Source organism: Saccostrea echinata, unplaced genomic scaffold (assembly GCF_033153115.1).
Source record: "Saccostrea echinata isolate AGI-Se365-2 ecotype Australia unplaced genomic scaffold, CSIRO_AGI_Sech_v1 ptg000054l, whole genome shotgun sequence".
NCBI classification, from domain to species: Eukaryota; Metazoa; Mollusca; class Bivalvia; order Ostreida; family Ostreidae; genus Saccostrea; species Saccostrea echinata.
In genome coordinates, this window is record NW_026889803.1 from 68,564,306 (window position 1) to 68,582,861 (window position 18,556).

General features: G+C 34.3%; 2 protein-coding genes across 4 annotated transcripts in view; both read left to right on the plus strand.

Annotated features, from left to right (window-relative positions):
* LOC133171843 (E3 ubiquitin-protein ligase RNF10-like) overlaps positions 1 to 5,637 on the plus strand; it is an 11,641-nt gene extending 6,004 nt beyond the window's left edge. The window contains exons 12-17 of the mRNA XM_061306638.1: positions 332 to 465; positions 3,338 to 3,455; positions 3,691 to 3,927; positions 4,427 to 4,494; positions 4,624 to 4,807; positions 5,123 to 5,637. Coding sequence (XP_061162622.1) covers positions 332 to 465; positions 3,338 to 3,455; positions 3,691 to 3,927; positions 4,427 to 4,494; positions 4,624 to 4,807; positions 5,123 to 5,235 — 854 coding nt within the window. The 3' untranslated portion in view covers positions 5,236 to 5,637. The remainder of the gene's footprint in view (positions 1 to 331; positions 466 to 3,337; positions 3,456 to 3,690; positions 3,928 to 4,426; positions 4,495 to 4,623; positions 4,808 to 5,122) is intronic.
* Positions 5,638 to 5,784: 147 nt separating this feature from the next.
* Positions 5,785 to 18,556, plus strand: LOC133205474 (rRNA methyltransferase 1, mitochondrial-like). Of its 3 annotated transcripts, none has more exons than XM_061341299.1 (8): positions 5,785 to 6,042; positions 9,980 to 10,279; positions 11,261 to 11,321; positions 11,535 to 11,614; positions 11,804 to 11,906; positions 13,972 to 14,002; positions 14,177 to 14,260; positions 18,137 to 18,556. In XM_061341299.1, the coding sequence occupies exons 1-8, from the start codon at positions 5,837 to 5,839 to the stop codon at positions 18,307 to 18,309; spliced, it is 1,038 nt and encodes a 345-aa protein (XP_061197283.1). In that variant the 5' UTR covers positions 5,785 to 5,836; the 3' UTR covers positions 18,310 to 18,556. The 3 variants fall into 3 exon arrangements, with proteins under 3 accessions (XP_061197283.1, XP_061197284.1, XP_061197282.1); XM_061341300.1 differs by lacking the exon at positions 13,972 to 14,002 and adding an exon at positions 14,059 to 14,089; XM_061341298.1 differs by lacking the exon at positions 13,972 to 14,002 and having other exon boundaries at positions 14,146 to 14,260; positions 18,137 to 18,553.

Genomic DNA, 18,556 nt, shown 5'->3' on the forward strand with positions numbered 1-18,556 from the left:
TTCAAAAGTATACATGTATACATACAGTTTACATTTGTGACATTAGTAAGTAGTAATTGATTTGGGTCAAGCATGTAAACTATGGATTCCATATAAAAGAAACACTCTATCAAACAGTCCAACAACCCTTTTATATAATATAAAAATATCCTGAATCAGAAATAGGTAAGGAAGAATGAAAGGCAGGACCTATGTACCATGAATGATTTGATAATAGACATATCATGAGTTTATGGACTAGTAAGTGTAGTGAATGATGGCCATTAGTAGTTAGACAGCCAGGGTGCAGACTTTTTCATAACTCAGCACTAAATGTTGATTTCCATTGCAGCTGAGGATGGACAGCGTATTTTCCTGCATGCATTAAATGCCAGGTGTCTGGTGAAGGAGTACGGGGGGTTAGAACACAGTCCACAGACTATCACAGCCAAGATAGTGGAAATGGAAAGTGTATTCATGACAGAGGTTAGCTACCAGCATTTACAGTATGTCACTAGAATCTTCATAATGTTCAGGAACAAACATGTACAGTAAAACATGAAACACACTTACATTATAATTATTATTATATATTAATATTACATTATTATATAAAGAATTCACACTTACAGCAGAGTGATTTTCATTCCCTGTAGTTGAAGGATATAGCAATTATTGTTTACAACAAATTGAAATTGATTGTCCCTTGTACTTTGCTACAAGCATATCTTACTTTAATGCTATTTCCAAGTAATAGTAGTAAAATTACCACAAAACAGTCACTGATTTCTTTGTTTAAATAAATAATGATTAGAATGACTAATATTCATATTTCAGTCACATTTCATAAATCAGTACCTTTTATTTATTATAATCAATACCTGTTTAAGTTTGAAGCTTTCATTGTAAATTGGCACTATGATATTTGTTTGAAGCCTGTAGCACTATCAGTACTTTGATATTTGTTTGAAGCCTGTAGTATTATCAGTACTTTGATATTTGTTTGAAGACTGTAGTATTATCAGTACTTTGATATTTGTTTAAAGCCTGTAGTAATATCAGTACTTTGATATTTGTTTGAAGCCTCTAGTAATATCAGTACTTTGATATTTGTTTGAAGCCTGTAGTATTATCAGTACTTTGATATTTGTTTGAAGCCTGTAGTAATATCAGTACTTTGATATTTGTTTGAAGCCTCTAGTAATATCAGTACTTTGATATTTGTTTGAAGCCTGTAGTATTATCAGTACTTTGATATTTGTTTGAAGCCTGTAGTATTATCAGTACTTTGATATTTGTTTGAAGCCTGTAGTAATATCAGTACTTTGATATTTGTTTGAAGCCTCTAGTAATATCAGTACTTTGATATTTGTTTGAAGCCTGTAGTATTATCAGTACTTTGATATTTGTTTGAAGCCTGTAGTATTATCAGTACTTTGATATTTGTTTGAAGCCTGTAGTAATATCAGTACTTTGATATTTGTTTGAAGCCTCTAGTAATATCAGTACTTTGATATTTGTTTGAAGCCTGTAGTATTATCAGTACAGTGGCTTCCATTTTATCGGATAGCGGTTTAACGAATATTTCGGCTATTTCAATATAATATCAGAGCACAAAACCATTTCTTATATATTTATTAATAATTTCACCTGATATTCTGATGAGAAACTATTGGAATTTCGTTTTATCCGATACAAAAATTTGGACTATCGTAGTGTTTTTTTGATAATCAGCACCTTGTTCACACCTCCAACTTCGTATGTGAAGCCTTTGTTTACACAGTTTGACACCAATTACCTTGACTGGCTTGAGTACGACAATGAGGGGATTAGTTACGCCTGGACGCACACAGGCACCTTACCTGTGTCAATAGTGGGCATAGTAAATAGATATGTTTTGATTACAGTTGTGGTGATCAGCTTGGGTTCAATGATGCACTTGTTAATTATGACAATTATTTGCAATTTTTTCGGCGTGAAATTTTAATTATTGAACTGATTAGCTTGTATATGACAATTTGCTTGGATAATGAAATAAACCAATTCAATCGTTTAACTTGGTCAATTGGCTTAATATTTATTCACTTTTCAGTGCAAAATTTATGGTAAAAATCACAAATGGCCCGTTCTATAAAAATACGTCTCAAAATTCATACCATCTTTCTCCACATGGCTCTCAAAATCTCTCTTCAGCAGACAAGAACGAGACTGGTAAACTCACACACAGTATAAAATACGTAACCGTATTAAAGAAACAAATAAAAACGAAACAATTACATATATTTAATATTTTTGTTTATTTTTAATTTACAATCTATCCAGGGAAAAATAGTTTACGGTTATTAGTCAAGCATTTAGTCTACTTCCGTTTCCAAAATGGCGACCATCGAAGAAGGAATGTAAACATGTGCTGAAGAAAGATGGCAATAACTATCAAAGAATATATTCTATACGTCAATTTATTTGAAAAAGAATTTCATATTAAATTCATAAGTAAGTGAAATAAATTATTTTTAGTAAAGTCATTAAGTAAACATGTCAAAAGAAAACGAAAGTGCAAGTTTGAAATTTGCTACGATGTATTATCAATACATGTAGCTCTATACATCTATCTTTGGACTCGGTATGGAGCAATCGGCTATTCTAATTTTCGGCTATTCGGATAAAACTAGGCTGACAACTTGACTATTCGATAAAACGGGAACCACTGTACTTTGATATTTGTTTGAAGCCTGTAGTATTATCAGTACTTTGATATTTGTTTGAAGCCTGTAGCACTATCAGTACTTTGATATTTGTTTGAAGCCTTTAGCACTATCAGTACTTTGATATTTGTTTGAAGCCTGTAGTATTATCAGTACTTTGATATTTGTTTGAAGCCTCTAGTAATATCAGTACTTTGATATTTGTTTGAAGCCTGTAGCACTATCAGTACTTTGATATTTGTTTGAAGCCTGTAGTATTATCAGTACTTTGATATTTGTTTGAAGCCTGTAGCACTATCAGTACTTTGATATTTGTTTGAAGCCTGTAGTATTATCAGTACTTTGATATTTGTTTGAAACCTGTAGCACTATCAGTACTTTGATATTTGTTTGAAGCCTGTAGTATTATCAGTACTTTGATATTTGTTTGAAGCCTGTAGTATTATCAGTACTTTGATATTTGTTTGAAGCCTGTAGTAATATCAGTACTTTGATATTTGTTTGAAGCCTCTAGTAATATCAGTACTTTGATATTTGTTTGAAGCCTGTAGTATTATCAGTACTTTGATATTTGTTTGAAGCCTGTAGTATTATCAGTACTTTGATATTTGTTTGAAGCCTCTAGTAATATCAGTACTTTGATATTTGTTTAGGAGCTGAGGAGGAGACTGCGTTACCTGTCACACCTTCCACTGACCAGCGAGTTCCAGGTGGCTGAACTTGACCTCAGACCACCGACCCTGTCCAGGGACACCCTCAACTGCTTTGCTGGTAAAGTATCCCCTTTGATTATGTGTTCAGTCTTCAGGAGTAATGAAAATCACCCGTATTGTTTACAGGAATTTATTTAAAATTTGATCCAATCTTTTCCTTTCTGTTAAAAATGATCATATTACAAATACTAAATGATCTTTATTTTCTCTAATTTTGAGAAGACTTGCAGATTTTAAAATAGCTGTTTAGTGCTTTGTAACCATTCCATGAAACAGCATTTTTCTGATTATAGATGATATTGAGCATAGAAAACGTTTAAGACAAAAAAGAGTGAGATATGAGAAGCGATGGAGCAAAAAAATCCAGGACGAAGAGAAACGTCGACTTGGAATCAGCCCAGGGATGAAGATCGTAAAATCTGCCCTCTGTTCTCAAATTGTGTCTGAGAATCGACCCATGTCACCCACAGCTAAAAGCGACAGCAGTGAGAGTGTGCCGTCAGTGTCCTCACCCATAGGGAGCCCCCTAGGTAAAAAAAACTATTTGTAGAAGTCTGTCATAAGCTTTCTGATTGTTAGAATTCCACTATGGAAGCTAAATCAGCTTTCTAACTGTTAGGAATCCACTATAAGGAAGGTCATTGAAGCGTACCCTCAGTCTACCCATTGGGAGTCCCCTATATAAGAGTCCCAATCATCATCTAGTGTTAAGATTTGTTCTGTAAACATTGGAATCTGCCATTTCTCCCTCCTCAACTATCTAGGTAGTCCTCTTGGCTAAAATCTTTATGTGTGAGAGTTAAAGACTGCCATCACTTTCCTCCAAGGCAAGAGTCCACCATGAGAAAAATTCTGTTAACAATGGAGCCTGTTATCAGTCTTCTCACCTTATTAAAGTCCACTTACTAATTCTGTGTAAAACTACAGTATCATAGATTGTCCCAACAATTGCAAATCGTATAACTTTGTTTTTACCAATGCTTTGACCCTTTAAACTGAATGTTTACAAATTTGATTTACATTTTACAGAAGGTGTTACATTAGGGTCTTCCTTGGAAGAAGATGATGGTCAACAGACATCCTTGTCATTTGCACAGGTACATGTATGTCATATTTAGTGTAAAGTACCACCACAAGTAAATTTCCATGTTTACTTTAAACAGTTTGCAAAGTCCCAATAATACTGTGTGACCTCTCATTTAATGCTTGTCCAATCTATATTGTAGATGTTACGAGGAGGAACAAAGAAAGCCCCAGTGTGGCCAAAAGTCAGTGAACCAAAACGAGACCTCAAACCATCGGTCCGGGATAGCGATGGAAGTGACGAGGAAAGATCAGCTGCACCAGTCTTTCAGAATTCCTTTGGAGAGGCCATACAAACTGCTTTGGAAAATCTAGAGAGTGGAAAAGGTGAGGGGTTACATACTAAATTTACACATGTATCTTTTAAGTTGTGGTGCTCTTTTCTATTGCCAGTGTTAGTTTAATTCAGAGAGAATTAAAGTTACATGCTCTGTAACTTTGCCTATATTTCAGTGTAGGAAAAATACATGTCACACAAGTTAGTTTTCCTTCATAATCAAATATATGACTATTCTGATATTTACAAATTTTAAACCTCAGCTCTTGAGAGAGAAAAAAAGTTGATTCATGACATTACATTGTGCATTTTATGAATGATATGTAAGATATGATGTGTTCTATTAGTAGTATATATATTTGTAGCCCAAGGCAACACAGAAGACGGAGGCTTTAGAATGGAAAAGCTACCAGGAAAAAAGAAAAAGAAACAACAGAAGCTTTTATTTGCCACATCCATGGCTAGAGGAGGAAAATAACCAACTGTCAATGTTATAAAATAGCCTGAAAGTCATTTTGTATGAAAATATCAACCATTCATTTCTGATATGTAAAGAACATTACTTGTACATGTATATTGTCTTTAAGTTGACATTAAATCTTGCTATAAAATGACTAGAAATAAGATATTACTTATGATTGTATGCTAAGGTAAACATCTAAATGTTAAAAATTGTGATTATCATTGTTGATAAAGAATTATTTTGTAACTTTCTACAAGTTTGAGTGGAGAGTTCATCATTAATATCTTTTTAAAGACTCTTTTACACACTTGAGTAGCATATTGTTCTCTATGTGCATGGGTTGCTGGATTATTTGTGAATTCCTACAAATGTCTGTGTTCCCATTTTGTTACAGTAAATAAATTTTGGTTATTGGTATATTTAGTTGTTTTTCTGACATTGATTGAAAAATTGCAGGCATTCTTAAAAAATATTTCCACCAGTGTTATTCCCCTTGATATGGAACTCTTCAATAGTAGAGGTGAGAAAGATGACGAACTGTAAACATGTGGAAAGAAGTTATGTTCATAATGTTGGTTTATAATACGTTATTTGAACAGAACTTTGCCCCCTTCTGATGCCTGTGTTATTGAGAAGGATAAAAATGTCACATGCTAGCCACAGATTGATTTGTAGAAGATTTTTGTACGGGTGCATGTTGTCTGAAAGGAGAAGCTTTGTCAAATCCATTGCTGTGAATGGGAAAGGACATGCACCAGGGAAGGGAGAGTACATGCCTGAGTACAACTATAGACTGCCAGGACGGGGAAAGAGGTCACAAAAGTAGGTCATTGGTGTGATTATCAAGTTTTAGTGGAAACTAAGGAAAACTATCTTGTGCAGTTCACTTTATGTCATGAACACCAGTTCGTTGGGGTCATGGTGTTGAAATCTGTGGTCCTAATGTTATTCAACGTGTAAGTCTCAAATTCAATATTTCGAATCCTCTGATGTATCTTTTTGGTCAATGCTACCTGTTGCAAAATTAACCAAGAGGTAATATTTTGCCTTGTAAAATTTCGTAAGAAGTTATCTTGGTACTATTTGAATAAGCTCATGAATGTTATAATGATGTGCTATCAATTAGATTCATGATTTTGTAACAGAGACATTTATGTGCCTCTGCTGGGGATTGAACCCGGGGCATCTGGCTTGCCAGTCCAGTGCTCTACCGATTGAGCTAAAGGGTTAACCCACTAGCCCAATCTAGTAGGAAGCCGTGTATCTGGCACTACCACATTGTCCCCCTCCAGAGAATGAGATGTCCTCATCTCTTTTGGAGTGCCATCGCCTGTGGGGCGATGTTCTGGGAGCGATCACTTTCACCCGCCAGAGAACACCTGGGCCCCACGTTGGGCGCCAAATGTAACCGGGTATCCGGTATAGAGGAATGAGTCCTTTTGGAGTTTAGGATATTTTATTCATTAAATGGTACATGAATAACCCTGTGGATAAAATGGTCAAATTAGTAACAAAATAAAATGAAATTTATACCGCAAACTTTAGTCAAGAATTACTTTATAATTTACTTGCTGCTGTTTACAATTATCTATTAAAGTCAGTTAACTTCTTAAATGAGAAATAAATAATAATTACAGATAATCTCTGATGGAATAAATTAATCAATGATATATGATTTCCAAACAAATGAAATGAAACGAAATGAAAATCCAAATAAAACACACATAAAAGAATAGCATGTCCACAACATGAAACATGCAGAACACAGACATGACATACATAAAGACAAAACAAACAAATACCCACAATCTTACCTCACATGAGGTGTAAAGGTTTACCATATACTGTATGTACTTCTAATATTATTCAGGCATTATAAGGGCAATATCCTGCATATAAAACATAGGGTCTATTTTAATTTTCCGATATGGTTAAAATTTGTTCAGAAACACGAAAATTGACTTTCTCATATATATTACTCTTGAAATCTTTAATAAATAAGAATTAATTAAAACATACTAAATTTATCTGAGTGCAATTAATCAATTAACTCAGTGTGCACACAATACAATTACTCTAGCTCTCAAACTCCTAAATAATGAAAACGACGATATTACGTAAATAAATACTTTTAGAAAATTAAACCTACATTAAATTAAAATAAAAGAATAATTACCTTTGATCCAAGTAGATTTTAATACATAGGTAAACTAAATGTGAAACTGACCCTGCCCTGGCAATTATACATGTAGCACGAACTTGTGCCACCGGGAAAGTGAAAACCCACCAAACCAGGTAAGCTAATCGAACTACCTGTGGTGCAATGAACCATAAAATTTAAATACTAAGGTCATACAGTCCCAGGTCATCTGTAGATATAAACAGCATATTTTCTAAATAAATGTAATTCTTATAAAACTTATAAATAACAAAAACACAAATCATTCTATCATAATAATTTTATTTATAATAACTAGTTTAAACCTGAAATGAATTATATTAATTAATATTACACTTAAATATTTACAAACACATATTTACAATAAAATACTGGCTATATAATTAAAATAACAAAATATTCAAGTTAGTATTTGATGTACTTATCAATGTTTTTAATTTCTTGAAAATATCTCCGAAACTGGTAGTACACATATATTAATATGAAGCTATAATTTTTTTAAAAGTATTTTGAGTAGAGCACTTTGCTACAAATATATATGCTACTATAAAATATGTACACAATTTTTCCATCAAATCTAAGAATATAGAAAATTCACATTTCACACGCCATTTTCTCTACTAAGTGAACTCATCAACGGTGTGTTCAAATTAGGAATCTTTATGGTAGGTCTTGAAAGTGTAATGGTATGGGCCGTGGTTAATTGGCCTAGCTGGTTAATTCAGTAGGTAGAGCACCTGACTAGTGATGCAGGGGTCTCTGGTTCAATTCCTGGTCCAGCCATACATTTTCACCATTCCTGTTACATAATTTGGTGCTGTTGACATCCCTGGACTTGCAGATGAAAGTCCTACCAGGGGCAAAAAGAACTTAGGTTGTGTCTTTGAGGGCGAGTACATTTAAGGAGGGATCGAGGAGTGTAATTGTTTGGGCTGTGGATATTGGCCTGGGTAGTTTAGTTGATAGAGCACCTGACTAGTGATACGGGGGTCCCAGGTTCTGATTCCCGGTCCAGCTCCTTTCCTGTTACAAAAGCATCAAGTATTATGACATTTGACATGGTGAAGATGACAACTGAGTTTAGACATTATGTGCAAAAAGTATCTGTAGCTGGGAAATAGCATGTCTTTTCACACAGCTAAAGTATAAGAATTGAGTACTGAAAACCTGTCATTTTTATGCCCTGACATGAATATGGCTGGGGCTTTTAGTGTTTTTCATGTGTGACAATTGTGCATGTCAGTCCGTTTAGCTCAGTTTTATTGAAACTGTTCAAGATATTAATTTTACAAAACATATAGTACACTGATATATATAATGGTGAGAGCTATTCAACTGTATCCAATTTTTTCCTTGACTTTTCATCTGACCTTGACCTCATTTTTCTTCAATTTGCATTCAGCTGTTTCAAAGAAACTATTTGAGATAATTTTATCAGAACAGATGCATATTGCTAAGAACTGTTCAGCTGTGTCAAATTAAAATTTCTGACCTTGTCCTTCCCTATGACCTTGGCATAACTATTGCTCATTTTGCATTTATCCCAATTTCAAAGAAACTTTCATTTTTATCAAAACTTTTACAGTGATACTTATTGAGGAATGTTAAATATTTGAGTAAAAATTTTCTGACCTTGACCTTCCCTATGAACTTGATCTCACTTTTCCTCAATTTGTGTCAAGCTCAGTTTTGGTGAAACTGTTCAAGATATTTTTATCATATTGAGGTGAAAACTTTTCCATTTTGTTTGATTTTTTTTTTACCTTTATCCTCCCTTTGACCTTGACCTTACTATGTGAGCTTCTTGACCCTTTGACCGTACTAATTGAGCTATTTTAATTAAACGTTATACAAAGATACATATTGGCAAGAGCAATTCAGGTGTGTCATGATTGGTTGACCTTTCTTTGACCTTTATCTTCTCATTTTAAGATTTTTAAATCAAACTTCATATAAAGATACATGTTGGTGAGAGCAATTCAACTGTGTCCTTGTTTTCCTACCTTGACCTTCTTATGACCTTAACATCTTTTTCTATCATTTTGCAGTTACCTTAGTTAAAAAAAACTGTTCAAGTTTTTTATGCCCCTGCCATAAAATGGCTGGGGCGTATAGTGTTACCCTGTTCCATCATTCACTTTCCATTCATTATCTCTGCAAAGGTTCCACACATTCAAATCCAATTAGACATATGGATACGTATTGGGAATATGCAGATCAACTTAGAATTTAGTCATGGTCTGATGATTTTTGACAGAGTTATCCATCTTAAACTTACAAAAAAATAAGAAATTTTCAGTTTCCGCTCTCTATCTTTTGTAGGGATTATACCTATAAGGTTGAAATTGCATATGCAGGTATTTTACCAGAAAATACGGTACAGGTCAAGTTAGGATTTGGTCATGGTCCTATGATTTTTGACAGAGTTATCCCTCTTACACTTAGAAAAAAATAAGAAATTTTCAGTTTCCACCTTCTAACTTTTGTAGGGAAGTATGTATAAGGTTGAAATTGCATAACATAACAGTGTAATAAGGTCCTGTATTCACCATTAAGTTTATTATCATAATCCTCAAACAGGTCTTTTGATGACCAGGAGCTTGGTGTTGCTGTCAGAGGAGAGATTCTTTTTGGAGTTCATCCTATCTCTCTGGCTCTGAGGGCAAACAAGAGAAAACTGTACAAACTTTATCTCAAACAAAATACAACCTTCAGAGCAGAAGGAGAGAAAGTCTTACAGATGGCTAACAAACTCTCTGTCCCTATGACCTTTGTGGATAAAGGTGTTCTGGAAAAGCTGAGTGGGTCAAGGCCAAACCAGGGAATGTGTCTGGATGTGTCACAGCTACCTGTTCCCTGGGCTGGATCATCTCAAGTCAGGTAATTATTACACAAATTCAAGTCAGGTAATTATTACACAAATTCAAGTCAGGTAATTATTACACAATCTTGGGTAATTATTACACAAAGATAATCTCAAGCCAGGTAATTATTACACAAAAATATTCTCAAGCCAGGTAATTATTACACAATCTCAAATGAGGTAATTATTACACAATCTCAAGTCATGCAATTATTACTTGGTCTTAGGTTATAATATTATGACACAATCTCTAAATCATTACCAAATTGGGTAATTATTACACTACACCATTCCAAACCAGGTTATTACACAAAATCATACCACATCAGCTAATTATAATATTACAATACATCATTCATAATCAGGTAATTATTTTACATGTCAAGTCAAGAAATTATTTCACTATATCATTTCAAATAGGGAATTTATTTCACTATGCGGTAATTCCAAATCAGGTATATATTTCACTACAGCATGCCAATCAGGTAGTTTTTACACTACATCATTCCAAATAGGTGTTTATCATATATTAAATCATTCTTAATCAGATAATTGTTACAGTGAATCATTTCAACTTGGGTAATCATAACACAGAACTATTCCAAATCAGACAGTTATTGGACTACACATTTCAAATCAGGCAATTGCTACACAACACCAATTCAGATCAATTGATTTCTACACAAAATAATTCTAAATTAGGAAATTATTACACTACATCAATTTAGACATTTTAGACTCATGACCTTGGAGTTTATCTTACTTTTGAAAGGCTTCAACCTTGGCCATAACTTCTGAACGGTTGGTGCTAGGGCATTCATATTTCATATGTTTATGCCTTGTGGTAAGACTTTTCTTTGGGTACCAACAGTTTTGACCTCATGACCTTGACCTCGGAGTTTGACCTTCTTTTGAAAGACTATAACCTTGGCCAAGAGCTGCCGTACTGGGACATCAGTGTTTCAAAAACACATCTTGTTCTTTTATAATTTTCATAGGACTGAATTAAAAGAGTCTAAATGGAGATACCCTCTGTGGTTGATGCCATACAATGTACAGGTATAGTATTTATTTTTAATTTATGAGCAGAGATGCATACTAAGCCCATACTTTGCTACAATAATCTTTGTTCTTAAACCTTCCTTAATGTACCAGAATTTTTTCTGTGACCTGCCTAGAGATACATGTAATCATAATAATTTTATGTAAAGTCTTATGATGAAATGTGTAACAAATACATGTATGGTATGTATGATACCCTATAATTTCTAGGACCCCATGAACTTTGGAGCCATTCTTAGAACAACATATTTCCTGGGTATTGATAAAGTCCTTGCCCCACAGAAAGAGAGGTAAGTGTCATTATAAGTACAATATACAGGGTGACTCCTTACCCCATTGATTCCTGCCTTTTTATACTTCTAGTAAAGAGTGAAGTCAATGTTTATTTTATTGTACCCTGGTATTTTCAAATTCTTGATAATTCTTTATAAAATGAATTACACATGTGTCAGGTATTCAGTGTTAAATGTTCTTCACAGTTGTAGCTTGAGCCCGGTAGTGAGCAAGGCCAGTTCTGGAGCACTGGAGTTGATAAATCTGGCCAGGTTTAAAGAGATGCAGGACATGATAGACTTGTTACAGGTTAGTAAACAGTTACTGTACAGACAAGTAACAACTGTACAGACACACTAGATGTAAGTAATCAGTAACTGTACAGTCACACTACAAGCTAGTAACTAATCACTGTACAGACACACTACAGATAAGTAATCAGTAAAAGTACAGTCACACTACAGGTAAGTAATCAGTTACTGTACAGACAGTACAGATAAGTAATCAGTAACTGTACAGACATACTACATATAAGTAATCATAACTGTACAGTCACACAACAAGCAAGTAACTTATCACTGTACAGACACACTAAAGGTAAGTAACTACCTGGTAGCTACTGTACAGACACATTACATCTAAGTTTATACTAGTTATTGCACAGATGCATTACAAGTTAGTAACCAGTTACTGTACAGATAAAACAGGTACTGTACAGACACACTACAGTACATGTTATAACAAATTACTGTTTTAGACACTATACAGGTGGGTAACTAATTACTATACAAACACAATACAAGTAAGTAATTAGTAAGTACCGGTATACATTGCCGGTAAGTAACCAGTTACTGTTCAGATACACTACAGGTTAGTAATCAATTACTTCACAGACACACTAGAGGTTAGTAATTTTTCACTTCAAAAACATATTACAGGTTAGTAACTAGTTACTGTCCAAAGTCTGATGGTCACAGCAAACTCTGATGGCTCATCTCTCCTATCTGATGGTCTGACATGCCAAAGTCCAATGATAGGGAGAAACAATGCTAATCCAATATCAATCCTTGATGCCATTTTAAACAATAAAATGCTTTCTTTGGTCGTTAGTACGGGAATTAACGTCGCAGCTATTGCAGAAAAATACATAACCTGCGTAAGCGGGTTATGTAAATTTTTTCTGCAATAGCTGCGACGTTAATTCACTAACAACCAAAGAAACCTCTGAAAGACATTTTATTGTTTATATTTATATATGTGTAAATAATCATTTAAAGTAGGATTAAAAAGATTAATTATTGTATTATTGATATGTATATCATAGTACGTTTCTTTGATGCCACTGATCAAGAATCTGTACAGGTAATATGCCTAGTGTTGTTCATGAACTGATAAATGGTAATGGTTTTCTTTAGAAATAAAGGAGAAAATATTCAGTGGATGTAAATATTTGTCCTTGCACGCACTCAGCTGATAAGGTTTAGTCCTTGCATGTCACCATTTGACAGACAAGGGTTAGTCCTTACACAACTGATTTTGGGATAGCTTTGCACCCTCCCGAGAGATTTTTGATAAGTCCTCGCACATTATTCAACTGAATAGGGTTAGTCGCACCCACTAAAGAAATTCGGGCAGGTCCTTGCACACTTTCTGACTGATTAGGGTTAGTCTCTATTCAAGTGATAAGGGTTAGTCTTGTATCCATCCAAGAGAATGGGGTTGGCCTCACACTAACTGGAAGGCTAGTAGTACAATTATATTTTGGGGTATTCTAGTATTTCACTTTGGTGATCAAATATTTAATATTCCTTTGTATTTATTTGAAACCATCAGACCTTGGCATGGGGCAGCATCGCAATTTGGGGCAGTAGTACTATGACATCATAAATGTTGTTTGGTTTTCTGCACTATCGAACTTTGGCATGTCAAACCACTAGGGGTTTGGAGCAGACCATCAAATTTAGGAGTGACCATTGGGGTTTGGAGTCTCATCACACTTTGGAGTCCTATAGGAGTCCTATTTATGTACAGGAGTGGTAGGCGATGAAGTGAAAGGTACCTCTGCTGTACTTACACTTGATATTTCAGTCACCCCTGGTTTTATTGTACAGGATTGGATCCGAAGCTTGCGGGTGGTGAAGTGATAGGTACCTCTGTTGTATAGCTACACTTGATATTCCAGTCACATTTTGTCTTACAGGAGTGGAAGCTTGCGGGTGGTGAAGTGATAGGTAAATCTGTTGTATAGCTACACTTGATATTCCAGTCACACTGTATTGTCTTACAGGAGTGGAAGCTTGCGGGTGGTGAAGTAATAGGTAACTCTGTTGTATAGCTACACTTGATATTCCAGTCACACTGTATTGTCTTACAGGAGTGGAAGCTTGCGGGAGGTGAAGTGATAGGTAAATCTGTTGTATAGCTACACTTGATATTCCATTCACACTGTATTGTCTTACAGGAGTGGAAGCTTGCGGGAGGTGAAGTGATAGGTAACTCTGTTGTATAGCTACACTTGATATTCCAGTCACATGGTTTTGTCTTACAGGAGTGGAAGCAGGCAGGAGGGGAAGTGATAGGTACATCTGTTGTAGCTACACGTGATGTCCCAGTCACACCATTACCACAACTAGTGGTTGACAAGCCAATCCTCCTTATTGTCGGTGAGTACAAACATGAAACATATACTGGTATGTATATGTTTCACCCAAAAACAGCATTAACATCACTGATGGTGAATACATCAACTAAAATATAATCCAAGTACATATACTACAGTGTTATCCACCAGGTTGTGGATATTCAATTACAATATTATTTACAATTGCAACATGACCACATTGGTTGTGTTTTGTTTGTTGTTTAACGTCCATCTCGAGAATTTTTCACTCATATGGAGACACCACCACTTGCCGGTGGAGAGCTGCAAATTTTGTCCTATACTCAGCACTCAGGGCCATTGAGCAGTGAGGGATCTTTTTCATGCCAGCACCTACTGGGACATGGGATCTCAGTGTATATGGTCTCATCTGAAGGACCGGTCTCCATGTCCCACAATGGGATTCGAACCCACAATGTAAGGATCAACTCCTTACTCTGCGACTCTAGAGCAGATGCTCTAACCACTGCGCCACGTGGGCGACACATTGGTTGTGAATACAGCTGAAAAATAATTCTTGCACTGATTCTGGATATTTACATTCAATTACAGCATATGCCCACACTGTTAGTTATGGTTATATTATACACCCAATTACAGCATTATACCCACACTGGTTATGGATATATACACCCAATTACAGCATTATATCCACATTGGTTATAGATATATACACCCAATTACAGCATTATACCCACACTGGTTATGGATATATACACCCAATTACAGCATTATACCCACACTGGTTATGGATATATACACCCAATTACAGCATTATACCCACATTGGTTATAGATATATACACCCAGTAACAGCATTATATCCACACTGGTTATGGATATATATACCCAATTACAGCATTAACCCACACTGGTTATGGATATATACACCCAATTACAGCATTAACCCACACTGGTTATGGATATATACACCCAATTACAGCATTAACCCACATTGGTTATAGATATATACACCCAGTTACATTATACCCACACTGGTTATGGATATATATACCCAATTACAGCATTAACCCACACTGGTTATGGATATATACACCCAATTACAGCATTAACCCACACTGGTTATGGACATGTACACCCAATTACAGCATTACATCCACACTGGTTATGAGTATATACACCCAATTACAGCATTATACCCACACTGGTTATGGATATATACACCCAATTACAGCATTATACCCACACTGGTTATTGGTATGTTGACTCAATTGCAGCATTATATCCACACTGGTTATAGATATATACACCCAATTACATCATTATCCACACTGGTTATGGTTTTGTAGACTCAATTACAGCATATCATATCTACACTGTTTGTGGATAGTGACGTCCAATTTATTGCATTTTCACAACAGTTTCTTTTGGTGATAACTTTTGCTAAAATTGGTCAGTCTGTATGAGAAATATCTATTTCTTGTCCAATGTATTTATTGAAGAAAATTTACCAAATACATACAGTCGCACCTTGTTAATGCGGACACTTGTGTTGCCAAGCATATAATGTCTGGATTAATGAAGCATCTGGATTACTAAAACATCCTTAGTTTATACATATAAATCTAGGTTGTTCCTGACAAATTGAAGGTTATGGATTATTGGCATCTGGATGAACCAGGCTGCACTGTATTAATAAGATATAACAAGCTTTGTGTGAAGTTTCTTGTCTGTAATGTAGGTAATGAAGAGAGGGGTTTAAGTAGTACTCTAATGGAAAAGTTTCTTGTCTGTAATGTAGGTAATGAGGAGAGGGGTATAAGTAGTACTTTGATGAAGAAAGGACCATTCTCTATAAGGCCGTATTGCGGCCTACAACGACTTCAAATTTTCAAGTAGTATTTTTTCCTTTAAAAACTGCATGAATCAGCAGGCTAATGATCCAATTTAATGATAAATGTTGATTGGTTAATGGTGCTATAGTATTTGTTATGATATAGGGTCACAAAGTAATGTACTATCAGTCCGTATTAACATTTGGGTAATGGGAAAACTCAAGAGGGTGGGTGTGTTAGGCAGCTCCTACACATGTCATAACCGCCTTAAACCAGCACCAAAATTTACATGTAAACTTCTTAAAAACATAAAAAGTGACTACCAGATAATGAACTTGGTTTAAGGTGGTTATGACATGTAAATAAAAACTTTTCACTCCATTTTTACGATTTTTGAAGGAAAATCTGATAAATAAAAATGAAGGCTTTCAGCTTATGTAGATTATTTCATGTTCTAAACTTTCAGTTAGAGCACATGTTTCTGTTGAAAAAACAAAAAAGTATAAGTCATGCAATTTTACTCAAAAAAATGTCAACTTTTTACCAAAAAATCTAAAATCAAAGTACTTGAAAGACCGGAAGTTATGAAATTACACTTGAAGATTAATTTCATTGAACTGTCTGCTAGAAATAAAGAAAAACTGTTTAACATACCCAGGTGTGAATATTAGTTTTTATTATAATTATTATTTTTTATTATCATTATAGTTTAGTTTATTTATGCTACATTTTTGTATTTATTCCTTAGTAGTACTGCATATCTGTTAATACTAGAAGTGGTAAAAGATATATTTGTTGTAGTGGGAAGATAAATTTGCTATTTATGTTATTAACTTATTTTTCTATATGCACACATGTAACTTTTATAAATAGTGAATTACTGATGGGATGATTTCATAATGGGAATCCTCGCTTCAACCTTTCAGAAGGACCCTCATATTTTTCTGTATGAGTGACATTAGATCCAAATATTTTGTATTACCTGGGTGTTGAGAGGACTCAATGTATTTGGATTTCAGGAAGCAACATACATCTATGGTAGCATTATTAGCTACAAAAACAGTAGTTTGTCTTGAAAAATGGAATGCCAAGGGGGGCAGGAGTTCCCTAAGATTACATGTGATTGATAATTGAATGTTGCTTTACCCCATTTTAGAATTTTTCACCCAAATAAACAGATTATTCGCTGTAGGTGAAGTGTCATAATTTTGATTTATGCATGGTTTCATTATTGATGCGACCTCCTTTTTAAAGTAATATCCAAAAGACCCATGACTTTTACCTTTAACATCGAAGACTTACAAAGGAACAGTCACTAGCCGCGTTAAATGCCTTAGTTTTTGACGCGGCCCATTTTGTACAAGGGATGTTAGTCCATGGATTTACTAAAACTTTTGATATGCATAGTGAAAGGAGCTGTTGAAAATCTTCCCCGTTTTTATGGAGTGCCGTTAAAAGGGGGGCAGAGACTTGACTTTTATATATACATTCGTGTATTTTATTTTAGATAGCATTTTTAATTAAATTTATTGTTATACATGCGAAATAAAATGGAATCATGAATATGAGCATTTCATGCGTAAAATAGATAGCACATCTATAGAAATATTAAACAATTTCAAATAAAACTTATATGAAATAATACTTTTAAATTAAATGATAATTAAACATTTTTCAACATCAAGCGGTGTACATTTTATAAAGATTTACATTCTAAATACTGAGTATGCAAAATGTGAATGCATCAAAATTCACGTCATAAAAAAAATTATCTTAATCCTTAAATGAAACAATCTTTGTATACATTACTTTAATTTGTTATATGTCAGACATAAATAAACAATTTTTGATCATTTAAATTTAGAAGCATGCATAGAAACCTGATGTTTATAGACCTACCCTCAATTACATGACCACCATTTGTTATTTCTAAATCACATGACTTAGGTGATCCATGTTGAAAAACAAACATCAGAGTCATAAAATAGACTGATTAAAGTTACATAAAATTTCATTTTTAAGTGATTTTATCATAGGCTAGAAAATGGCCTTATAGAGAATCTTCCTTTCTTTTCTGTATTGTAGGTAATGAGGAGAGGGGTATAAGTAGTACTCTAATGGAGAAGTGTGATCAAGTTGTGTACATTCCTGGCTGTGATGCAGGATTAATTGGTTCACTGAATGTGTCTGTAGCTACAGGAATTATTCTCCAGCATCTGGTGTCCCACAATGAAAAAAAAGAACAAAAAACTACATAATAATTAAAATATTTATTTTGTGTACAGTGTATATATATTTTGTGTATAGTGTATATATGCATGTAAGATTTTCATTTTTTTTGTGTATAGTGTTTATATAAATGTAAGATTTTTATGTTTTAATATGTTTTTTTAGTGTATTATTAGTTATGTAGACACTTAGAGGGGTAATACGGAAATAAATGGGGTCCTTGTAAAAATGCACATTTTTTCAAGGACTCCATATATTTCTGTTTTACCCTTCTAA

Coding starts and splice junctions, on each gene's coding strand:
- LOC133205474 (XM_061341299.1), top strand. CDS start 5,837: ATGCCTGTGTTATTGAGAAGGATAAAAATGTCACATGCTAGCCACAGA. Junction 10,280..11,260: donor GCTGGATCATCTCAAGTCAG/GTAATTATTACA, acceptor TAATTTTCATAG/GACTGAATTAAAAGAGTCTA. Junction 14,261..18,136: donor GCCAATCCTCCTTATTGTCG/GTGAGTACAAAC, acceptor TCTGTATTGTAG/GTAATGAGGAGAGGGGTATA.